The sequence below is a fragment of the Mesoplodon mirus genome (assembly GCF_964341445.2).
Source record: "Mesoplodon mirus genome assembly, chromosome: 2".
Lineage (NCBI taxonomy): Eukaryota > Metazoa > Chordata > Mammalia > Artiodactyla > Ziphiidae > Mesoplodon > Mesoplodon mirus.
This window is the reverse complement of record NC_138977.1, coordinates 61749452-61776599: the sequence shown is the minus strand read 5'-3', so window position 1 is coordinate 61776599 and position 27148 is coordinate 61749452. Positions and strand designations below refer to the sequence as shown.

Sequence of the window (27148 nt, the reverse complement as noted above, 5' to 3'; positions counted from 1 at the left end):
CACAAAGAGAGCCTCTGAGTCAATGAAACTATATTAGATTGAAAGTCTAAGACCTGTGTCATTGTCCTGATTCTGCCATTAAGTAGACAAGCCATTTAATTTCTCTAAAGAGGATAAAACTACCTATGTGACAGGATTGCTATGTGGATCAAAAAAGATAATACTTCAGGGGGCTTCCCTGGTGGCGGTGCAGTGGTTAAGAATCTGTCTGCCAATGCAGGGGAAACGGGTTCGATCCCTGGTCTGGGAAGATCCCACATGCCGTGGAGCAACTAAGTCCATGTGCCACAACTACTGAGCCCGTGTGCCACAACTACTGAAGCCAGCGCCCCTAGAGCCTGTGCTCCGCAAGAAGAGAAGCCACTCCAATGAGAAACCCACGTACTGCAACGAACAGTAGCCCCCACTCGTCACAACTAGAGAAAGACCCCGGGCGACAACGAAGAGCCAACACAGCCAAAGATAAATAAAATAAACAAATTAAAAAAAAAAAAAGATAATACTTGAAAAGGGCCCAGCACATTATTTAACAGGTATAAAGGCTCACCCCTCTCCCTTTCTTGGAATGCCTCCACCTCTACCAAATGAATAATTAAATTAGCTCAAAAATAGATTGGGGGGGGTGTTAAAATGTTTCACTTGTTTTGAAACAACTGCACAACTACAAATTTCCATTAGGGAAACATCACACAGTTATATACAAGGATGTCAACTAGAGCATAATTTATGGAAAAGTAAAACTGTTAAACTATTACACCATCCAAAAAGTACCCAACTGCATCAGTAAATTATAGTTCAACCATGGGGAAATGGTTCAATATTGTTTTTTAAAAAAAAAAAGGAGAGGGACTTTCCTAGTGGTCCAGTGGGTAAGACTCCATGCTCCCAGGGCAGGGGGCCCAGGTTTGATCCCTGGTCGGGAAACTAGATCCTGCACACATGCTGCAACTAAGAGTTTGCATGCCGCAAGTAAGAAGTCTGCGTGCCACAACTAAAAAAAAAAAAAAAAAAGAAAATCCTGGAACTTCCCTGGTGGCGCAGTGGTTAAGAATCCACCTGTCAATGCAAGGGACACGGGCTCGATCCCTGGTCCGGGAAGATCCCACATGCCGCAGAGCAACTAAGCCTGTGAGCCACAACTACTGAAGCCCGCAGCCTAGAGCCCGTGCTCCACAGCAAGAGAAGCCACTGCAATGAGAAGCCCGCGCACCGACGAAGAGTAGCCTCCACTCACTGAAACAAGAGAAAGCCCATGAGCAGCAACGAAGACCCAACGCAGCCAAAAATAATAAAATAAACAAATTTACAAAAAAAAAATCCCGCAGGCCACAACTAAGACCCAGAGTGGCCAGAATGAATGAATGAATGATTTTTTTAAAAAAAGAAAAAGATTGCAATATACTCCCAAAAAGAATTGGAAACATATATATCAAAATATTATATATCATTGTATATGATTTTTATTTTTTTCTTTTTGTTTTTAAAATGTACATAATAAGGATATTATTTTGAAATTAGAAAAACTATATTAAAAACAATTACATACAACACTTTAGAATGTGGTTATGATACTCATCCGGATACAGTTTCCACTTAAACTTTTCAACCAATGAACTTGTAAGCCTCCAAAGATTACATGAAAACTTTTCTTGTACAAAAAAAATTTAATAAATTTAATTTAAATACTGTATTATATAAATATTGACAGCAACAGGTGACAAGTAAGTAGGAAGAAGGGAAGTGGGAAGGGAGGGAGAAGGAGGGGGAGAGGGGACACAGGAGGAGGGGAGAGGAGAAGGAGGAGAAATACTTCCCTCAACCCTATCTGAGCTATTTAAGGAAGACACTCTTGAAGCAAAGAAAGAATAAAATCCAATAATGGCATTCCTACCATGGGCAATGGGAAAATGGTATTATTATTTAGGTTTATAATTAAGTATCAGAACACATAAATAAAATGTATTAATATATTATAGATAACTATTGAGATATGCTAGAACAACAGTAGTGTACAACTAACAGTAATAAAACAAAGTTTGGCCTTTTGTAAGAGAATGAAACAGACACTATTTATTCAAATGTGTTCTTTCCCTGAAGATTAGCATAACTTAGAATTTCAGGCTCAGAAAGGTCCTTGAAGAGACTGTGAAGTCCAGAACAGCCCAGTCATAAATGAAATGCCCTACCAATGTCACAGATAGTAATGTCAAGCTAAGACTTGCTATATAGCAGGATGATAATAAAATATTCCATAAATACTTGCAACTAAGATTGCCCTGTGAGAATTAAATGAGTAAAATTCTAGAAATCTACAAATATTACCATATAAACCAAAGAACCCTAATGGTTCCTGTTAAGTTTTATAAAGTTGACAGAATTAATCATACAGATAGTGTGGATATAGTGAGATTTTAAACAACGTAACATGTTTAAATGGCTCTTGCAATTGTAAAATAAAAGTTGATTCAAACATACTAGAGGGACTTCCCTGGTGGTCCAGTGGATAAGACTCCACACTCCCAATGCAGGGGCCCTGGTCTGATCCCTGATAGGGGAACTAGATCCTGCATGCGTGCTACAACTAAGAGGTTGCATGGTGCAGCTAACAAGTTCACATGCCACAACTAAAGATCCCACATGCCGCAACGAAGATCCCGCATGGTGCAACTAAGACCCAGTGCAGCCAAAATAAATAAATATTTTTTTATAAAAACATATTAGAGGGAATTCCCTGGCAGTCCAGTGGTTAGGACTCTGTGCTTTCACTGCCTGGGGGCCAGGTTCAATCCGTGGTCAGGGAACTAAGATCCCGCAAGGTGCGCGGTGCGGCCAAAAAAAAAGCAAATTAAAAAAAAAAAACATATTAGAAAGCACAGAGAACTATATTCAATATCTTGTGATAAACCATAATGGAAAAGAATATTAAAAAAGGAAGGTATATATATGTATAACTGAATCACTTTACTGTACAACAGTAATTAACACAACATTGTAAATCAACTATACTTCAATTTAAAAAAATACAAAAAAAACAGAAAGGAAGAAAAAGGAGATCAAAAGTGTTAATCCACTAATCTTTCAGCTTTCACTAAAGCTGAAATTTAAGAGGCTTATAAAGAAACAGATTAAGAGTAAACCATGGGGGGCTTCCCTCGGGGGCTTCCCTCATGGCACACTGGTTAAGAATCCGCCTGCCAATGCAGGGGACGTGGGTTCAAGCTCTGGTCCAGGAAGATCCCACATGCCGTGGAGCAACTAGGCCTGTGCGCCACAACCACTGAGCCTGTGCTCTAGAGCCTGCGAGCCACAGTTACTGAAGCCTGTGCACCTAGAGCCCATGCTCCGCAACAAGAGAAGCCACCGCAATGAGAAGCCCGCGCACCGCAACTAAAGAAAGCCCTTGGGAAGCAACAAAGACCCAAGGCAGCCAAAAATTAATTAACTAATTAATTACTTTTTTAAAAAGAGTAAACCATGGGGTTTGAATGCAAATAACAGCAATAAGTTACAAGGTTTATGAAAATAATATTTTAAATTCTTATTAAAAAACTAGATGAGGGGGCTTCCCTGGTGGCGCAGTGGTTGAGAGTCCGCCTGCCGATGCAGGGGACACGGGCTCGTGCCCCAGTCTGGGAAGATCCCACATGCCGCGGAGCGGCTGGGCCCGTGAGCCATGGCCGCTGAGCCTGCACGTCCAGAGCCTGTGCTCCGCAACGGGAGAGGCCACAACAGTGAGAGTCCCACGTACCGCAAAAAAAAAAAAAAAAAGACTGCAGCTTCCATCTAGGGAAAATTACACTATTATTCTCTCTCAAGTCACTCGCAATAGGGCAAACAGCTGCCACGTTTTTAGGACACTGAGATTTATGAAGTGAGGCCCTCACTCCAACAGCACTTCAGAAACTGAGGCCAGCCAACAGTATCAACGAGCTTGGAGGCCACAGTTGAGCCTTGAAATGATTGCCACCCTGGCCAACAGACTGACTACAACTTTATCAGAGACCCTAAGCCAGAACCACCCAGCGATGCCACACTCTCAAATTCCTGACCCTCAGAAACTGTGTGAAAGACTAAATGTTTGTTACTTTAAGCAGCCAAGTTTTGTGGTTATGTATTACATAGCAATAGATAACTATTATTACATAGCAACAGATAACTTCATTAAACCTTTGAGAAAAAAAAACTCATAAAAGCAATTAAGGATTGTTACAAAAATATTAAATTGTATAATAGAATTTTGAAATAAAAGTACCCACCCTAGCCAACCCACCCTCCCATGACCGCTGGAGTTTAGAACATATCCTTCCAGACTTTTTCTTATTCCTTTGCAAATAAACAGAATAAGCAGAATAACAGAATAATGTCTTACCCTTAAATAAGAACAGACAGCCAAAGATCACCTAATATTGGAGGAAAGTCTCCACCATGAAGGAGAAAGGCCACAATAAACAACCAGAAAAGAGCAATCCACAGGGAACAAAGATAAAGCAGGAAAGAAAAGACATTCAAAAACCAAACAAAACCAACTCTAATTAATACACTTAGACAGACAAGGGGAAAAAATGCATCCGTAACACAAGAACAAAATGTTACATAATGATAATTTACTAATACCAAGGTCAAAATAAAATTCTAAAAGCTTCTACAGAGAAAAAACTGGTGATATAAAGAGATCTATTAGATGCTGGAAGACAATGGCACATGCCTTCAAAATTCTCAAAGAAAACTCTATACTAACCAATCAATAAGACGTGAGGGGAAAAAAATTTAAAAGATCATCAGACATATACAAAGATTCAAAAAATTACCTTACATATGCTTATGCACTCTTTCTCTGATGGATATGCTATACACACACACACACATACACCCACAGAAAACCAATAAAGAAGATATGAGATAAAGGAAGACTGCTGTTTAAAAGGAAAAGAAAGGAAAAGAAAAAAAAGACAAGTCTAGCAACACAACCAGTTCAGTTTGGAGCACAAAGATGGAGAACTGAAGAAGGGAGGTCACCAGAGGAAAAGAGGTTGATAGACTTACTGATTCTGAGGAGGAGGGGTAGAGGGGAGAATGCTTATTAGGCACATGACAGACTTAACAGACTGGCTATTGAAAATTTGAATAAGTGTATAGAAAATAGTGCAAATGAACACAAGATGCAATAAGTCACTGAAAGAAAGAAAAAGTTTTATAAGTAATCAAAGTGTACAATTCTGTTCACAATGATTACTGATCTGGTTTTTTAAATTTTATTTATTTTATTAATTAATTTTTTATTGGCATAGAGTTGATTTACAATGTTGTGTTATTTTCCACTGTACAGCAAAGTGAGTCAGTTATACATATATATATATATATATATATCTCCACTCTTTTTCAGATTCTATTACAATATAGGTCATTACAGAGTACTAAGTAGAATTCCCTATGCTATACAGTAGATTCTTACTAGTTATCTATTTTATATATAGTAGTGTATATATGTCAATCCCAATCTCCCAATTTATCCCTTCCCCCACCCCTTTCCCCCTTGGTAACCATAGTTTGTTTTCTACATCTGTGACTCAATTTCTGTTTTGTTAATAGGTTCATTTGTACCATTTTTTATATTTGTTTTAATGTAATATAACAAAATGGGGAAGATGAAGAAGAGGAAATGGTGTGAGTGAAAGAGAGCTAAATCCTTAGGTATCATAACAGAGACTATATATAATATCGAAATAGATAGAGAGATAGACCTCAGAAAGCCCTAAGCTTAGGACGGCTAGGTGGATGGGTATTCATGAGACATTAACCTCCAATTCACCTATTCTCCCAGTAAGCATTCAGGAATGCACAGGGGTTCTGACAAGTAACTAGAACCTGGTTAGCAAGGACAAAAGTAATCAGAGACCCTCCAACAATTAAAAAAAAAAAAAACAATCAAGAGAGTGTATAAATCCTGTTGAGAATTGCAAAAGCAAAGTTCTCAGAAGGTCAGAGGGAATCCTCTCCACCATCACCCAGTAACAAGATTTGGTCATCTATTCTCCCCAGTGACTTGAAGACCAAGTGTGCCCCTCCACACACTGCTATTGAATCCTCTATTCTGGAATCCTTCCTAATGGAATCATGTTCTTGTATCCTTTCCTTACATTAAAGGAACTTTTGTCCTTTGCCTCTCCAATCAATGACCCTTATGAAAAATCACACAAACACTAGCATATTGTTTAGAAATAGGCAGATACCAGGAAAAAACAGCTAATAGAATTTAAAATCTTCTGGAAAAACAGCACTTATGCAGAATGGGGTAAAAGCAAGGGGAAAGATGGAAGATGCGGCAAAGAACTGATTTTTTCCTTAAAAACCTTCAGTACTAGCTTACTTTTTAACTAGTACTAGTTTTACAATAATTATTTTTTAATTGAAAAGGCCAAGTACTTTTTAAAAAAAAAATCAGAATCACAAAAACAAATACTTTATAAGAATTTTAACAGTTAATTCATTTTTATAGTGTAAGATAATAATAAGTATATATTTAATTCATTTGTTATAGTACCTAGCAAATTATTCCTGGATAATTTATTTTTACACAGTGCAAATATAAAACACTCATCCAAACATGGTCTAAAACGTAAGTTAAACATAGTCTGTTGAAATGATAAAGAACACTTTCAAGTGTATTTTGGAAGAAATGGTCAGGAATATAAGAAAGAGAATGCTCTACTTTTTATGATTAGAGTTCAAAAACGTGCCTTTTATCTCCAAGTACTGATTTCAAAAGTCAGTTTTACTGATTAAAACCCTCATAAAATAAAAAAAATAAGACTTCAGCTGGCCATTTAGGATCAGCTGCTAGTGAAACAAAGAAGCTATTTGAGTTCCCAATAGTGTCAGCACACAGCTGCCACATCATAATCACTCTGATCATATTTGCATGAACCTTTAAAAACATAGTGTACAGTGAAAAAAAGCTAATTTCCTAAGACTACACAGAATATTATCCCATAAACACAAACATATACAATATCTCTCTGGGTTATACGTAGATGTCTGGGGCATGTTCATCAAAACAGTTTAACACTGGTTACACGTCATAAAATTTCAATTTTTTAAATTTCTCTTTGTACTTTTATATGCTATTAGAATTTTAAAACAGTGACAATCAATTAGTTGATTTCCTGGACAAAACATCTCACACTAAGCAAACAAAGGAGTTCTAACTTTAAACGCATAAATTCATGTCAATTGATTCTATTTTGTTTTATTTATAAAGCTTTCCTGACGTGTAACTGACATACAATACATCTTACATATTTAAAGTATACAATTTGATAAGTTTTGATACATGTATATGCTCATGAAATCATTATACAATCAAGGTAATGAACACACTCCTAAAAGCTCCGTCCTGTCTCTCTGTAATCTCTCCTTCCCGCCTTGTAATCTCTCCTTCCTGCCCTCCACCACACCCTGGCACATGCACAGGAAACCAATGATCTGCTTTCTGTCACTATAAATTGAATTCCCTACAATCTCAATATAAATGGAATGATACAGTATGTATTCTTTTTTGTCTGGCTTCTTTCAATGAACACAATTATTCTGAGTTTCATCCAAACAATGCTCTGTTCCTTTTTTATTTCTGACTAAAATTCTAATGTATGGGTAAACAATCTGTTTAATGATTCACCTGTTGACAGACATTTAGATAACTTTCAGGTTCTAGCTATTAAAAACAAAAATCACCATAACATTAGTGAACACATCTTTGTATGGACACACGTTTTCACTTCTCTTGGGTAAATACCTAAGAATGAAATGGTTGGATCAAATAGATGTGTGTTTAACTTTTTAAACTGAAATTCAGTGCAGCATTTTAACTCCCCATGAGAAGAAAGTTGTAGTTGCTCCATTATCTAGCCAACATTTGGTATGCTCTGTTTTAAAATTTTAGCCATTCTAACAAATGTGTGGTAGTACTTCACTGTATCTTTAATTTACATTTCCCTAATAATGAAAGAGACTGAGTACCTTTCCATGTGGTTATTTGCCATCCATATATCTTTGGTGAATGTTCAAATCCCTTGCCCATTTTTTTACTGGGTTGTTTCTTTTCTGATTGAGTTTTGAGAGTTCATTATGTATTCTGACCGGTAGTCCTTTATCAGACATATGCTTTGCAAAGATTTTCTCCAAACCTGTGGCTTGTCCTTTAATTCTTATAACAGTATCTTTCCAATAGTAAAAATTTTCATTTTGAAAAGGTCCAGCTTATCAATTTTTCTTTTATAGGACATACTTCTGGTGTTCTATATTTAAGAAATTCTGGTTTAAACCACAGTCACAAAGATTTTCTCCTATATTATCATCCAGAAGGTTATACTTTTAGGCTTGACATTTAGTTCTATCAGTTAATTTTGTATATGGTACAAAATACAGATCCAAATTCATTTTAATGCATGTTGATATCCAATTGTTCCAGCACTATTTGTTGAAAAGATAATCCTTTCTCCACTGAACTGCCTTGCACCTTTGTCAAAAATCAGTCGTCCAGGGACTTGCCTAGTGGCACAGTGGTTAAGAATCCGCCTGCCAAAGCGGGACACGGGTTCGAGCCCTGGTCCAGGAAGATCCCACATGACGCTGAGCAACTAAGCCCTTGCGCCACAACTAATGAGCCTGCGCTCTAGAGCCTGCAAGCCACAACTACTGAGCCTGTGTGCCACAACAACTGAAGCCTGTGCTCCGCAACGAGAAGCCACGGCAATAAGAAGCCCATGCACCGCAGCGAAGAGTAGCCCCCCCTCGCTGTGACTAGAGAAAGCCCACGCGCAGCAACAAAGACACAACGCAGCCAAACATTAATTAATTAATTAATTAATTTGAAAAAAATCAGTTGTCCATTTCTGTGTGGGTCTATTTCTGGACTTTCTATTCTATGCCATCAAACTTTACACTGATATCGCTGTTTTGATTACTGTAGCTTTATAATAATTCTAGAAATCAGGTAGTAGCTTTTTTTGTAGATTCCATCAGTTATTCTACATAAATGATCATGCCTTTTGGAAATAAAAACAGTTTATTCCTTCCTTTGCAACCTGGATGTCTTTTACTTCTTCTTGCCTGATTGTCCTGAACAGAATCTTCAGTACCACTGTATACATTTTGAAGTGGTGAGAGCGGACATCCTTGAATTGTTTCTGATCTTAGGGGAAAGCATGCAGACTTTCACCATTAGGAATTATGTTATTAGTAGGCTTTTCCCTAACCTAAATTTTATGAGGTTAAAGGAGTTCCCTTCTATTCTAAGAATGCTATAAAAAACTTTATCAAGAATAGATAGTAGGGCTTCCCTGGTGGCGCAGTGGTTGAGAGTCCGCCTGCCGATGCAGGGGACACGGGTTCGTGCCCCGGTCTGGGAGGATCCCGCATGCCGCCGACCGGCTGGGCCCGTGAGCCATGGCCGCTAGGACTGCGTGTCTGGAGCCTGTGCTCTGCAGCGGGAGGGGCCACAACGGTGAGAGGCCCGTGTACCGCAAAAAAAAAAAAGAATAGATAGTAGTTTTGGCAAATGGTTTTTCTATCTATTGAGATGACAATGTGATTTTTCTTTCTTTAGTTTGTTAATAGAGTTAAGTGCTCTAATTACATTCCAAATGTTACGCCTACTCTACATTCTTAGTATACTATTTAATTCTGAAAAAAGGGATAAATACAGTGATACTAGTATTAAGTATGTTTAGTGATTTTCAATCTTCACTACCACTTTGTATTCAAAGTTGGTAAGACAATTATAGATAGCTAACAGAATGAAAACATATCAATCTTTATTAAAATAAAAAATATAGTTAAACAGAAGTTAGAAAGTAGAAAGTTAAAAGAGTAGAAGTTAGAGTCAGGAGTTAAAGTAGAAGGTTAACAGGACTTAAAAGGAGTGAAGTAGCAGATGGAAGAATAGAGGCACTTCTAATTCTATATAATGAGAAGTCTAAAGATTCTATTGAAAGTTGATACAAGAAAATATTTTAATGTGTGAATATTATATCATTTAAAAGTACAAGGTAATCAGAAGTAAAACCATTAACATAATTGTATGCAGGAGTGTTTCTGATTAGCAAAGTAGATTTTATTTATTTTTTTATTTTATTTATTTATTTATTTATTATTTTTATTTATTTACTTATTATTTTTTATTTTTTATTTTTTTATTCATTCATTCATTCATTCATTCATTCATTCATTCATTGCGGTACGTGGGACTCTCACTGTCATGGCCTCTCCCGTTGTGGAGCACAGGCTCCGGATGCGCAGGCTCAGCGGCCATGGCTCACGGGCCCAGCCACTCCGCGGCATGTGGGATCTTCCCAGACCGGGGCACAAACCCGTGTCCCCTGCATTGGCAGGCGGACTCTCAACCACTGCGCGACCAGGGAAGCCCACAAAGTATATTTTAAAGATTTGTATCTGAATTTCTTAGGATAAGACACATTCTCCAGTTTGTCCCTGGCACCTCAACCTATTTCCTATTATATTACAATAGGGCAAATTTACACATTTATAAATTCTTGCCCGATCCTTTGACACTTGAATTTATACAGATAAAGAGTTATAAAGATAATCTCCAAGACATTAAAAAACAGAATTTGTTAAAAATGGTTATCCCCCCAAATCAGTTGTATTTCTATGTATTAGCATGAACAATCCAAAAATGAAATTAAGAAAACAATTCCATTTACAGTAGCATCAAAAGTAATGAAATACTTAGGATTAAATTTAACCAAGGAAATGCGAGACTTCTAAACTTAAAACTACTAAACACTGTTGAAACAACTTAAAGAAAGACATCTCCTGTTCATGAATTGGAAGACTTAATATTGTTAAAATGCTTCTATAACTGATCTACAGATTCAGTGCAATCCCATTCCAAATTCCAACTGCCTTTTTTACAGGAATGGACAAGCTGATCCTAAAATTAACATGGAATTGCAAGGGACTCTGAATAGCCAAAACAACCTTAAAAGACAACAACAAAGTTGGAGGGCTCACACTTACTGACTTCAAAACTTACTACAAACTTACTACAAATCTACAGTAATCAAAACAGTGTAGTACTGGAATAAGGACAAGCATACAGACTTATGGAATAGAACTGAGAAGCCAGAAATTAACCCAAACACCTATGGTCAACGGATTTTTAAGATGGCCAAGAACACTCAATGGGGAAAAGAAAACTCTCTTCAACAAATGATGCGGGGACAACTAGACTTCCACAAAAATGAAGTGCAAAAAAATGAAGTGAACCCTTACCACACATCTGATACAAAAATTAACTCAAAATGGATCAAAGCCCTAAATTTAAGAGCTAAAACTAAAACTCCTAGAAGAAAACATAGGCATAAATCATTGTGACCTTAGATTTAGCAACAGATTTTCAGATATGACAGCAAAAGCACAGCAACAAAGGAAAAAATAAACTGGACTTCATCAAAATTTAAAACTTACACATTAAAGGATACTCTCAAGAAAGTCAAAATAACCCACAGAATAGGAGAAATTGTTTGCAAATCATAAATCTATTAAGGGTCTAGTATTAAGAATATATAAAGAATTCTTACAACCACAACAAAAAACAAATTAAAAAATGGGTGAAGAACACACATTTTTCCAAAGATATACAAATGGCCAATAAGCACATGAAAAGATGCTCAGCATCATTAGTAATTAGAAAAATGTAAATCAAAACCACAATATTACTTTACACCCACTAGGATGGCTATAATTTTATTTTTTCTCCTTTTTTTTTCCTCGCCATGCCACGTGGCATGTGGGATCTTAGTTCCCCAACCAGGGATCGAACCCATGACCCCTGCAATGAAAGCACAGAGTCTTAACCACTGGACCACCAGGGAAGTCCCAGGATGGCTATAATTTTAAAAAGGGAAAAGACCACGTTTTGGTGAGGATATGCTTCTTTAAAAAGCTAAACACAGAATTACCATCTGACTTAGCAATTCCACTCCAATATATATACCCAAAAGAAATGAAAATATATACCCATGCAAAAACTTGTACATGAACGTTCACAGCAGCTTTCTTCATAATAGCCAAAAGCCAAAACAATCCAAGTATCCATCAAACAATGGCTCCACCAACTGATGAATGCATAAACGAACTGTGGTGTATACAAACAATGGAGTATTATTCTGCCTTAAAAGGAATGAAGTACTGATACATGCTACAACATGGATTAGAGAGGGCAGGAAGAATATGTAGGACACCATGTATCCATTCAAACATCCATCCACCATTCAAACACCATGTATCTCCACTATTTCCCCCTAATAATAACTTCTGATGATACATGGAAGAGCACTGAAAAACATCATGTTAAGTAAAATAAGCCAGACACAAAAGGCCACATATTGTATGTCTCCACTTATATGAAATAAAATATCCAGAATAGGCAAATCCATGGAGACGAAAACAGACTGGTAGCTCCCAGAAGATTGGGGAGAGGTGGGGAGGGCAGGTGGGAATACTGAAATGACCACTTAACGGCTACAAGTTTCTTTTTGGGGTGATGAAATGTCCTGGAGTTAAGATAGTGGTGACGGTTGTACAACACTGCAAATGTCCTAGCAGTCACTGAATCATACACTCTAAAATAGTTAAAATTATGATTTAATTTTAAGGAAATTTTATCTCCATAATATTTTTTTAAAAGTGGTTGCCCCTGGGCAAAGAACTTGGGGTGTTCAAGGGGAAGGGGATCTTAATTTCTCATTATTAAATATTTTTTGTATTTTTTTTCCTTGCACCAAATCATCACAGACAGATAAATAAACACAAAATGATTTCTCAGCTAAATTAACAACATCAAAAGTTATTATTAGGGGGAAATAGTGGAGATTCATGGTGTTTGAATTAAGTCCTACATATTCTTCTTGCCCTCTCTAATCCTATTCCTTCTCCCATATGTTATGGCACCACTATAGATTTAGTTCATTGACAGTAATTTTAAAATGTGGAAATTAAATCATTAGGTAATTCACATACTTCTTCCTTGCAAAGAGTAAAAAAATAAATTTCAAGTGAAAGTAGCAACAGGAATGAACAAATGTACCTAAGTTTTCCCAGGGAAAACTGCGGTCAATTACTCAATAAATAATAATGGTGCACTTGCTATTATCAGATTTAAATTTCCTGAATTTTCCTCCAATTGAAGATGTTAAACAGTAAATTCAATTCTAAAATTTTCAGTTTTTCTTTAGATGTAAGTTTCACATAGTACATACGAAGAACTTAATACTTACTTATCAAGGAAATCCTTATCCACCACAGCAGTGATGTCAAGAAGAGGATTTCCCATTCCAAAGAGAATATTTTCACTAAAAAAACACAAAATACAGTACAAGTTAGAAATAAATACTTCTGAAAGTAAGGTGATGTGTAAAATACACAAATATAAAAATAAATATTTTCACTTTACCTTGGAAATAAACTTAACATACTAGTTTATTAAACCTCTGATTTGCCTATGACATGTAGGACAACATTTTAGAGGAAGCACAAAGCCATTTAGAAAAGAGAATGACTTTTAAATTGGATGAAATAAAACATAACAAAAGAAGAAACCAGATCATGTTATTTTTTTCCACAATATTTAACAGCTAAAGACTAAAGCTAATTAAATTCAAATTTTTTTAAGGTCTATCACAATAAAGTTTTATACTCAACAAACATGATAGATATTTAACTCTCTCTAGACAGTAAAATACTGAACTAATGAAAGTTTATTAGGGAGCATACAGCAAGTTCTGGAGGAATCCAGACAACAGCCTTACCCTTCAAAAACTGAATGACTGTAGTGGGACCTTCACAATGGGTATCATAGATAGTGTAATTTTCAATTACATTTAACAGACTTTGAGGGAGTCTGTTTTCCCATAACTGATTACAATACGGCTCAAAACTGAGGGAAAGATAGAACTCCACCACAACTGATACCAACTGACAGCAAGAAATGGACCAGAGGCCATAGCTGGGTCAGCCTCAATGAGGGCCATTCTTCTAGTTTATGCAATAAAATTTGCCTCTGTGCAGTTTCCCATTGCTATCTAGTTTGCTCAAGCTCTCTTCCAGTTGCCTCCATACCAGTTACCATCCTCACCATTTGGAGATTATTAGTAATATCAATAGGACTGATACCCAAAAGTTTCTTTAGGAAAACGAGGTATAGCCTACAATTATAGTGTAAAATGATTTAGAAGACTGAATTACAATCTCTTATTAAAATCACAGATTGGGCAACTATGGTTGAATATGCAATTAAGAGAAATTTGTCCCTTTTTCTATTTAAAGAAAAATGATGGGGGAGGGATAAAAGACAAGGCATTTATTTATTCACACGGGCATTTGTAATCAAAATAAAAGTCTAATATAAAAAGAAAATAAGTGCTTAGAAAATGAAGGATCAACAGGCAGATACAGTAAAACGTGACCATCATTTCATTAGGGACTTCTCTGCCTGATTTGTGTTATTAGTCAAATAATAAAAACTCTTAGAACTTGTTTATTTTTCTTTAAAAAAGCACAGGGGAGCTGCTTGGTTGTTTCTTTTTATTCACACTTTTTAAGTGTTCAGTTCAATATATACAGTAATGTAACCACCACCAAAATCAAAATATGAAACATTTCCATCATCACAAAAAAATATCCTTCTGTCCCCATGTCAGTCTCTCCACTGCCAACTGGTCCCCTCTTGGTTTTTTGTTTGTTTGTTTGTTTGTTTGTGGTACGCGGGCCTCTCACTGTTGTGGCCTCTCCCGTTGCGGAGCACAGGCTCTGGACGCGCAGGCTCAGCGGCCATGGCTCATGGGCCCAGCCACTCCGCGGCATGTGGGATCCTCCCAGACCGGGGCATGAACCCATGTCCCCTGCATCGGCAGGCGGACTCTCAACCACTGCGCCACCAGGGAAGCCCCCCTCTTGGTTTTAAGGAATGTGCCTGTGATATTTCTTTTTAAGAAGTCAGTCCTTTGCACATCTCCTGCATTCTCAAAATAGTTCATAACACTCTATTTGAAAATTTATTAAAAATAACATTACCAAATTAATTCAACCTCTCTGGGCCTATGGTTTCTACAAAGAATTATGGGGGGAAATGAGCACCCTGAATCACAATAACCATGTTTAAACTCATTCCTAAACTTATTTGTCCAACAAAACCTTTGCTTATGAACAAAAATGGACAAGAATGTGTAAAAGGTGATTCAGAGCTCCGTGTGTAAAGGATAAAAGAGGAAGAACTTATACACTGACTACTGTTCCTCACTGCAAGAAGTACACAGCATGGGCCCTGATGAGAGATGCTGTTAAGTTGGAATTGTCCAGAGCCTGCGTGGAATCTGTTGCAGCAACAGTGGCTAAGGTAAGAGGTGGGGACAATAAAATTTAAAATAGCAGATAAAAGGTGTCTTCAAACAGTAAGTTAAGTAAAAACTACACAATTATTTCCAAAAGCAAATAAGTTTAAACTACTCACGTCGCTTTCCTCTCCATCACTGTACGTAAATGAGAAACTATTATATGATTTCATTCTAATATGACAAATTAACTTTGTTAAAAACACTAATTCATATCTAGGAATAAACCTACCTAAGGAGACAAAAGATCTGTATGCAGAAAATTATAAGACACTGATGAAAGAAATTAAAGATGATACAAATAGATGGAGAGATATACTATGCTCCTGGATTGGAAGAATCAATATTGTGAAAATGACTCTACTACCCAAAGCAATCTACAGATTCAATGCAATCCCTATCAAACTACCACTGGCATTTTTCACAGAACTAGAACAAAAAATTTCAAAATTTGTTTGGAAAAACAAAAGACCCCGAATAGCCAAAGCAATCTTGAGAACGAAAAACGGAGCTGGAGGAATCAGGCTCCCTGACTTCAGACTATACTACAAAGCTACAGTAATCAAGACAGTGTGGTACTGGCATAAAAACAGAAAGATAGATCACTGGAACAGGATAGAAAGCCCAGAGATAAACCCATGCACATATGGTCAACTTATCTTTGATAAAGGAGGCAGGAATGTACAGTGGAGAAAGGACAGCCTCTTCAATAAGTGGTGCTGGGAAAACTGGACAGGGACATGTAAAAGTATGAGATTAGATCATTCCCTAACACCATACACAAAAATAAGCTCAAAATGGATTAAAGACCTAAATATAAGGCCAGAAACTATCAAACTCTTAGAGGAAAACATAGGCAGAACACTCTATGACATAAATCACATCAAGATCCTTTTGGACCCACCTCCTAGAGAAATGGAAATAAAAACAAAGATAAACAAATGGGACCTAATGAAACTTCAAAGCTTTTGCACAGCAAAGGAAACCATAAACAAGACCAAAAAACAACCCTCAGAATGGGAGAAAATATTTGCAAATGAAGCAACTGACAAAGGGTTAATCTCCAAAATTTATAAACAGCTCATGCAGCTCAATAGCAAAAAAACAAACAACCCAATCCAAAAAAGGGCAGAAGACTTAAATAGGCATTTCTCCAAAGAAGATATACAGATTGCCAACAAACACATGAAAGAATGCTCAACATCATTAATCATTAGAGAAATGCAAATCAAAACTACAATGAGATATCATCTCACACCAGTCAGAATGGCCATCATCAAGAAATCTAGAAACAATAAATGCTGGAGAGGGTGTGGAGAAAAGGGAACACTCTTGCACTGCTGGTGGGAATGTGAATTGGTACAGCCACTATGGAGAACAGTATGGAAGTTCCTTAAAAAACTAAAAATAGAACTACCATATGACCCAGCAATCCCACTACTAGGCATATACCCTGAGAAAACCATAATTCAAAAAGAGACATGTACCAAAATGTTCATTGCAGCTCTATTCACAATAGCCCGGAGCTGGAAACAACCTAAATGTCCATCATCGGATGAATGGATAAACAAGATGTGGCACATATATACAATGGAATATTACTCAGCCATAAAAAGAAACGAAACTGAGCTATTTGTAATGAGGTGGATAGACCTAGAGTCTGTCATACACAGTGAAGTAAGTCAGAAAGAGAAAGACAAATACCGTATGCTAACACATATATATGGAATTAAAAAAAAAATGTCATGAAGAACCTAGGGAGTAAAACGGGAATAAAGACACAGACCTACTTGAGAATGGACTTGAGGATATGGGGAGGGGGAAGTGTAAGCTGTGACAAAGCGAAAGAGAGGCATGGACATGTATACACTACCAAACGTGAGGTAGATAGATAGTGGGAAGCAGCCGCAGAGCACGGGGAGATCAGCTCGGTGCTTTGTGACTGCCTGGAGGGGTGGGATGGGGAGGGTGGGAGGGAGGGAGATGCAAGAGGGAAGGGATGTGGGAACGGATGTATATGTATGACTGATTCACTTTGTTATAAAGCAGAAACTAATAAAAAAAAATTTAAAAAAAAAAACCACTAATTCTTCAAAATGGTTAGTTTCCTAAATACAAACTAGTGTCCACGCCAGTAAATACTGTATCACCCTTCTTAAACAATGACGATACTATTTAAGTAAGCATTTACTTTGAACTTGTCCTATTAGATGTGAACAAGATGGGGCTGGTCTATGGCCAAAAACTATGACTAACCCATACTAGGATTATTATTTTGTTCCAAATGTTAGCAATGTCTTTTTCCTGGAATGGATGCTAGGATGAAAGATTCTGAATGACTTTTTCTTTCTTTCTTTTTTTTTTTTTTTGGTCAGTAATTGTGAAGTGTCTCATAATTCAGGCTCCATCCAACATAAACCTATACTATAATTATTATTTTGTTAGACAACCTTCAAACACTATGCACTGACATAGATATTACAGTAAAAGATCCTGAGAAAACTTTGTCTTGTTTATTGATATATTGATATTGATTAGCCCTCTGGTCAGCGAAAATATTTAGTTACATCTGGTGCCAGAATAAACACTATTGATGAGTGTCCTTAACTGTTACAGCAATCATCCCCTTTTGAAATTCAGAAACCTTAACTTTATATGTGATTCCTCTCTCTCCATCAATAAGCACCATTCTTATTAGTAACTGCATCGTCTTGGTTTGTTCCAACAGTTCATCTACCAGGAACCCCACAACACCCGACTGGCGCTGCCTTTAACTAGGTCCTCTACAGAACTTGCCTCAATTCCTACACTGCTGCTATTTTTTTAGCCACAATAAATCCTGTACAATACCACCGAATTATATTATTTAAACAAATAATGATATTTTTCCACTTAAAAGTTATTCCCCTTACAACTATGTAGAGGATAAAATACAAAAGCCTTTTTTAACATAAAGGACATTGAGTCTAGCTGGAACCTACAATATTTCATCAAATCTGAGATGTCATGAATCATAAGATTCCAACTTCCCATGGAGATTGCAAGGCATAAATGCATCTGAGAGATGTTAAAATGTGAAGAAATGTGCATATTACAATCATTGAAATACAGTGCCTCTCTAACTTTATCTCTCACCATTCTAACACATACAATCCATTTTCTGATCATAATACCTCACTGTGCCCTAAAAAAGACTGACTGTAAGGTCCTTCCCCTATACTTCTGTGCCTAGCAAACGCCCATTCACCTTTTTAAAATTTCTTGTATGCCACCTCTCTTAGAAAATCTTTTCTGCCCAACTCGTACCTAAGGGTTCCCATGAAAAGTGCACAGGCTGTCCCCTGGCACAACTCCAAAGGATGCCGTTCACAATGTGAATGATAGCTCCTATAAACTAAGGCACTGCTGCCCACCTCCTAGTTTTACTAATTCCTCCTCCCTAGGTTCTGTTAAGTTCTTTGATGAACTTTTAATCAATTTTAAGGGTTGCTTTGTACTTTATCTCAATCAACTTATCTCAACATAAAAGTTAAAGTTTTTTTTTTTTTTAACCTTAATTACATTTGTATTCTCAATGGCTGGCATATGATAATCACAAGGGCCTTGAGGGATTTTTCGATTCCAGGTTCTAACTTCTATCAACAGACTGCTGCTTATCTCAGGCTCCCATAGATCAGGATTGGGTCTAGAGTAAGGTTAAATTTTAAAGGTACTTACGTCAAAGGTCAAATAATTGAACACTAATTCAAAATATGTTGTAATAGAGTTCCCTGATGGCCTAGTGGCTAGGATTCCAGGCCTTCACTGCCGTGGCCCGGGTTAAATCCCTGGTCAGGGAACTGAGATCCCACAAGCTGCACAGCATGGCCAAAAAGAAAGCAACAACAACAACAACAACAAAATAGGTTGTGGTAAGTTAAAAATGAATACTGCACTTCCTAAAGCAATCACCAAATGATAACACAACAGGGTGTAGCTAAAAAAACCCAGTAGACAACATAAAATGAAAAATTAAAATATAGCCAATTTAGAAAAAAAAGCGGGAAAGACATAATAACACACAGGATAAATGGAAAACAAAAGATGGTATACTTAAACCCAGCCATATCAGTAGTCACACTAAATGTAAATGGATAAACATTGCAATTGAAAAATAAAGACTGTCACACTGGATTTTAAAAAAATGCCATTTACTAGAGACACACTTTAAATATAAAAACAGAGAGTTTAAAAACAAAAAGCTTGGATAAAAAGATATACCATGCAAATACTAATCATACAAAACCTACAGTGGCTATATTAATATCAAACAAGGCAGACATCACCAGATAGAAAAGGATTTCATAAAAATAAGCAGGTCAATTCACCAAGAAACAAAATAAATGCCTTCAAAATACTTGAAAAAAAAAACAAAACCTGAGAGAAACACAAGAAATAGACAAATTCACAGTCTTAGTTAATTGTAACACCCCTCTCTTAGTAGTTAGTAAAACAGACAACACAAAAATAAGTTAGGGAATCACACTACTGGATATTTATCCTAGAGAAATGAAAACTTAAGTTTACACAGAAATGTGTACACAAATGTTCATAACAGCTTTACTGGTAATAGTAAAAAATTGGAAACAACCCAAATGTCCTTCAATAGGTAACTAGGTAAACAAACTGTGGTACACCCATACAATGGAATAATATTCAGCATTAAAAAGGAATGAACTATGATACAACTTGGATGGATCTCAAAGGCACTGTAGTGAGTGAAAATAAAAGCCTTATCTATGTGTTACCTACTGTAAAATTCTATTTATATACCACTCTCAAAATGACAAAATTACGTTGACTGAGAACGGATCATGAGTTGCCAACTGTTAAGGCGGGGGGGTGGGGTGGGAGGGTGTGACCATATAGGGATAACACAAAGGAGTTTCTTTGTGGTGACAGAACAATTTAATACCCTAATTGTGTTAATCTGGAATCTGGACATGATAAAATTTCGAGGAACTACACACCAACACCATGTCAATAAAAGACAGTGTATGCAAAGACTGGTGATATTCTAATAACATCTATAGTCAACTTAATAGTACTATACCAACATCAATTTCCTGGTTTTGCTAAGATACTGTGGTTATATGATTTATCATTGGGGGAAGTTGGGTAAAGAGTGCATAGGAACTCTCTGTACTCTTTTTGCAACTTCTTGCGAGTCTTTCAAAATCAAAAAAAAAAAAAACTTGTGAAGTATTTTAAAAGAAAGAAAAAGTAAGAATATTTTTAAATGTTTAAGAAACAATTAGGGTGATAACATCAGGAATGGCAGAATAAAGGCCTCCAAAAATCCTCTCTTCCATAAAGGCAACAAGAACACTAGCAAAAAAAGTCAAAATCAACACTTTCAGAACTCCACATATTAACCAAAGGCTTGCAACACCTGAGGAGCATTTATTCAAGGGGGAAAAAAAGGCTGAATCTCAGTAAAAACAGCAAGCTTTGTGGCATTTTAACTTGCCCTATTCCCATTCCCCCAATCAGCTCCAAGGCAGCCTTAAAAGCAACAGCCCCAAAACACAGTGGAAACTAGGGGCCTACCAGCCACTGGATAAGTTGGAACAGAACTGGGGCTCTTTCAAAGCCCCATTTTCAGAAAAGTGCTATTATTTGAGCTTACTGGCAGTTACCCGAAAAACTCCTACTCCAAGATTTCTCATTATTTGACCTGACTCAGAGTTTCCCCAGTACTAACAGCCTTTTCCCCCGGGGCATTTGTCAAAAACAATCCGCTGCAATTGTTTAACACCCCAGCCATCTGAAGCAGTTGGGGCAAACAAGCAGCTAACCAAAAAAACTTAAAAGGAAAAGTGGGGCATGAGATATCCATAAGGGGTTTTGAAAAGTTCTGAATATTCCTGAGAATCTAGGAGACCATGTATTATACATGTGCCCTGGCCTGTGGGCATGCTCAAGAAAGACCTGAAAAGGTACTAAGCAATCATCTCTGAGCATGAGGCTCTGCACAAACAGGAAATAGAGGCTATGGCAGCGTTGTAAGCCTGGCTGGGCACTGAAGGTATGCCTCATCAAGCACATACAGCCTCTCAGCAGATACTGCTAGACAAAAACAAGTATTGGCAGGAACACAGAAAACTTGGAATCCACATTGCTGGTGGAGACATAAAATGATGCTGCCAGCTTGGCAAAAAAGTTTGGCAATTCTTCAAAAAAATAAACATAAAGTTACCATATGACCCAGCAATTCCACTCCTAAGTATATACTCAGGAGAAATTAAAACATGTGACATCAAAAAAACTTGGACATGAATGTTTATAGCAGCATTATTCATAACAGCCAAAAAGTAGAAATAAAAATACCCATCAACTGATGGATAAACAAAATGTGGTCTATACATACAATGGAATATAATTCAGCCATAACAAGGAATGAAATACTGATACATGTAACAACATAGATGAACTTTGAAAACACTATACTCAGTGAAGGAAGCCAGGCACAAAAGCCCAAATATATGATTCCACTTATGAAATGTCCACAATATGGCAAATTCACAGAGACAAGGTAGATTAGTGGTTACCAGGGGATGGGCAGGGGAAATGGAGAATAACTGCTAACAGGTATGAGGCTTCATTTGGGGATGATGAAAAAGTTCTGAAATTAGATAGTAGTGATGGAGGCAAAACCCTGTGAATATCCTAAAAACCACTGAGCTGTACAGTTTTAAATGGTACATTTTATGGCATGTGAATTATATCACAATTTAATAATTAATAATAATTAGTTAATAATTAAGTAAATAAAACAATTAAACCAATTGGTATTTATAGAACAATACACCCAACAACTGCAATATTCATTTACTGAATAAACGATGTGTAAAACAACTACACTGAAAACCTCAAAATATTGCTGAGCGAAATTAAAGACTTTAAAAACACATGTAGGGCTTCCCTGGTGGTGCAGTGGTTAAGAATCCACCTGCCAACGCAGGGGGCATGGGTTCAAGCCCTGGTCCAGGAAGATCCCACATGCCGCAGAGCAACTAAGCCCGTGCACAACTACTGAGCCTGTGCTCTAGAGCCCGTGAGTCACAACTACTGAAGCCCGTGCGCCTAGAGCCCATGCTCCCCAACAAGAGAAGCCACCGCAATGAGAAGCCCGTGCGCCGCAATGAAGAGAACCCCCACTTGCCGCAACTAGAGAAGCCCTGCATGCAGCAACGTAGACCCAACACAGTCAAAAATAAATTAATTAAATAAATAATTTTTTTTTAAAACCCACACATGTAACATTCACCAAAACAGACCATAGATGAGACTATAAAACTCATCTCAACAGATATCAAAGGACTGAAACTTAACACTATGTTCTCTCTATATATATATAATACAGATATACGCTTACAATGTGTAAACAATATATTCTCCAAATATCATGGAATTAAATAGAAAATCAATTTTAAAAAATAACTTAAAAATCCCCAAATATTTAGAAATTAAACAGTAAACTTCTAAATGACCTGTGGATGAGAGAAATCACACTAGAAAATAGAAAATAATTTGAACCAAACACACATATCAAAATTTTGTATGATGTAGGTAAAAAAAATACTGAGAGGGGAATTTTTTTTTTTCTTTTTTTGCGTTACGCGTGCCTCTCACTGTTGTGGCCTCTCCCGTTGCGGAGCACAGGCTCTGGACGCGCAGGCTCAGCAGCCATGGCTCACGGGCCCAGCCGCTCCGTGGCATGTGGGATCTTCCCGGACCGGGGCACGAACCCGTGTCCCCTGCATCGGCAGGCGGACTCTCAACCACTGCGCCACCAGGGAAGCCCGAGGGGAACATTTTATATATGAAATGCACATGTTAGAAAATAAGAAAGGTTTAAAATCAATGGTCTAAACTTCTAACTCAAAACAAAATGGAAAAAGAGTAAATTAAATCCAAAAGAGCAGGAGCAAGAAAATAAAAATATGACAGCAAAAATAAATGAAATAGATTAAATAAATGAATGAATGAATGAAATAGAAAACTATTACCAAAATAGAAGTTCAACAAAACCCAAATCTGGGCTTTTGAAAAGATTAATACGTTTGATAAACCCCTAACAAGACTGATCCCAAAAAGTTAAAAAAAAAAAAAAAAAAGGCATGGAAGGAGTACTAATACCAGGAATGAAAAAGGGGACATAAAACAGTTCCTACAGGCAGTAATAGTATACTATGAACATCTTTTCAACAATCCAACAATTCAGAATAAATTTCTTTAAAAATGCAACTTACCAAAACTGACACAGGAAAAAATGTTAAATCTGAATACTCATTTATCATTTCTTTAATAAGAAATTGAAATTTGTTATTTAAAACCTTTCACCCCTTCATCCAAAAAATATTCCAGGCCCAGTGGGCTTCACTGCTGAATTCTATCAAAAATTTAAAGAAACAGTACCAAGCTTACAAAGCTACAATAATTAAGAAAGTGTGGTATTGGTGTAACAATATACAAATAGGTCAACAGATGAGAACAGTGAGTCCAGGAAAAGTCCTACATCTATCTAATCTATTGACTGAAAATCCTTTTGAGGAAACCCTTACACCATAGCAAAAAATCAGCATAAGATGGATCTTAGACCTAAATGTGAAGGTTGAAACTACAAGGCTTCCAGAAGAAAACATAAGAGAACAGTTTCACAACCCTGGGATAGAAGAAGGAAAGATTTCTAAGAACCCAAAAGGTAATAAATATAAAATAAATCAATTAATTCAATTTCAAATTTTAAAACTTCTGCTCCCAAAAGACACTGTTACGAAAATGAAAAGACATGGCTCAGGGAGAAAATATTTGCTACATAGGAAGGTATATATGTTTGTTTGTAATATCTAACAAATAACTTGTATCTGAAGTATCGAAAGAATTACAAATCAGCAACAAAAAGACAACTTATATTTACAAATACCGTATTTACATATATGGGTAAGACTTGAACTGGCAGTTCAAAAGAAAAGATAAGCAAATGGTCTATAATCACATTATTAGCAATCAATGAACTAAAACTACAATGAAATGTAACTACACATCCATCAGAATGGCTAAAATAAAAAATGCCAAACACTGTCAAGAAAGTGGAGTAACTGGAACTCCTATAACACTGAATGTTTAATGTATTCTGTTTTCTATTTCAGAAAACAGTTCGGTGGTTTCTGAAGTTAAACATACATCTACCCTAGAACACAGCAATTCCACACCTGGGCATTTACCCACGTCCACACGAATGTTCATGGCAGCTTCATTTACAATAACCAAACCCTGAAAACAAGCCAAAGTCCATCAACAGAATTGTTGCTATATCCATATAATGGAATCTTACTCAGCAGTGAAAAGGAACAAACTATTAACACACACATCAAAATGGATGAATATCAAATTTGTTATTGAACAACAGTAATCAGATAAAAGTAATCAGACACAAATAGTACTTACCGTATGATTCCATTTATATGAAGTTATAGAATATACAAAACTAATCTCTACTAATAGAAGCCAGAAAATGATTGCCTGGATGGTGCAGGGAATGAGATTGATTGAAAAGAGGCAGAAGGGACTTCCCTGGTGGTCCAGTGGGCAAGACTCTGGGTTCCCAATGCAGGGGGCCCGAGTTCAATCCCTGGTCAGGGAACTAGATCCCGCGTGCATGCCGCAACTAAGAGTTCGCATGTAGCAACTAAGAAGTCGGCATGCTGCAACTAAGAAGCCCACATGCAGCAACTAAGACTGGGCGCAGCCCAAATAAATAAATAAATAAATAAATAAATAAAGTTTTAAAAAGAAAAGAGGCAGGAAAGAACTTTCTAGGAGATGAACATGTCTTGCAAGTTGATCTGGGTGGTGTTTTACACAAATACTTTTTTTCCCCCCAAAGTACAGTGAACTTAGGATCTGTGATTTTACTATATATGAATTATATTGTTGGCATTTTTTTAAAAGTAAACAAACTAGGAAAATATTTGTGTCCCTTAGGCTATGTAAGGCCAGTCCTTCCATTTAAGCCTGTGCATACTGGCATGCCTTCTTGCAAACTCAAGGAACTAATCTCTTCCCTCTGTCCAGCATCATCTGTTTTTTCACTTTCTACTGGATCATTCTTTTCAGCATACAAATATGCTGAAACTTCTGCCCCTCCCTCCCAAAAAACCTCAAAGACACATATATCTCCAACTATTATTTCCCTGCTCCCCATTACAGTAAAAACACTTCTAAAAGACTGTGCTATTAAATAGCAAGGTTCCCTAAACAAGATAAAATCATTAATTTAAAATTCAACTTTCAGGAGCATATGTGAGACATACTAATGACGAACACATAGCAATTTGCAGCTTATAAAGCATTTTTATGTATGTTATTGCCTTTAAATCCTCACAATAACCCTGTAGTGTAGGTATTGCTATTATCTGTTTAAGAGAAACAAAAGGTTCAGCAAAGTTCTATAACCTGCCAAAGGTCAGACAACAATAAATGATACCTAACTTCAAATCATGTGCTTTCTTGTTCAATATACTACTCTGAGACAGTAAGAACTCTCAACACGAAAAAATGTCCGACCAACGAAAAATATCCGAATCTAGCCAAAATAAGCTAATATTCCATCATCTTATGGTCGTATTTTAAGTAACATTTCAACAACCAAAATCTACTACAACAACAAAACAAAAAAAATTATTATAGTGTGTAAGTAGGTGACTAGATAATTTATTATCCAAATGGGATACTTTTGAGAATAAAGGAAGAGCTATTAATAATTATGCCAGGATAAAAGGCATGATCCAGGACTGTCTTGGACAAACTGGGACATATGGTCATCCTATTTATAAGCCAGCTATGCTATGTGAAAATAAGAATTCAGACTTACGTTTTATTACAGTATTTTTTTTTTTTTTTTTCTTTTTGCGGTATGCGGGCCTCTCACTGTTGTGGCCTCTCCCGTTGCGGAGCACAGGCTCCGGATGCGCAGGCCCAGCGGCCATGGCTCACGGGCCCAGCCGCTCCGCGGCATATGGGATCCTCCCAGACCGGGGCACGAACCCGTATCCCCTGCATCGGCAGGCGGACTCTCAACCACTGCGCCACCAGGGAGGCCCCAGTATTTTTTTAAATAACGTTTTAAAACCAAGTAGGTATGAAGAGGTAAATAGGCGTGATTGTTAACCAATGTTACAGGAAAGGGTTAACATTTAAACAGTCTAGACATTTTGGTTCCATTTCATCTTTGACAGTTCTGCTTAATATAGCAATACTGTGGCTGGAAAGATTTGAAATTAGAAAACCTTGTATGCTTTTTCAAACAAAGATGACCTATTTATAAATGAGTATTAACAGCTGACATTGCAGTTCTCCAAGGGAAGGATTCCTGCTTTAGTTCTTCAAAATATTTCATAAATGAAACAATTTCATTTTTCATTTTATTTTAAAAACTCGTTAGTCTCACTAAGAAGTCTCATGGCATAAAAAAGTTTGTACAGTAATATGAAATTTGTAATTCTTAAGACACAAGTCCTGAAAATGAGTTTGAAAATTCTGCTTAAAGGCTCTAAAGAAACCAAATCAACAAAACAAGGCAGTTTCAGTCTTAGCCAGAATTTAGTCTCGATATGAATGTTCTCCATCTGAGTGGCTTGGCAGATCCTACTGGATGTACCTCAAAGTCTTGAGTGTTAGGAGAAAAATACCCC

At 36.8% G+C, this 27148-nt stretch overlaps 1 protein-coding gene across 5 annotated transcripts in view; it reads right to left on the bottom strand.

Annotated features, from left to right (window-relative positions):
* The window catches only part of ADK (adenosine kinase), a 510898-nt gene that overhangs the window by 452152 nt on the left and 31598 nt on the right, over window positions 1–27148 (bottom strand). For all 5 annotated transcript variants that reach the window (XM_082639748.1, XM_082639752.1, XM_082639750.1 and 2 more), the window contains exon 2: window positions 13299–13373. In XM_082639748.1, the coding sequence (XP_082495874.1) occupies window positions 13299–13373 (75 nt within the window). The remainder of the gene's footprint in view (window positions 1–13298; window positions 13374–27148) is intronic.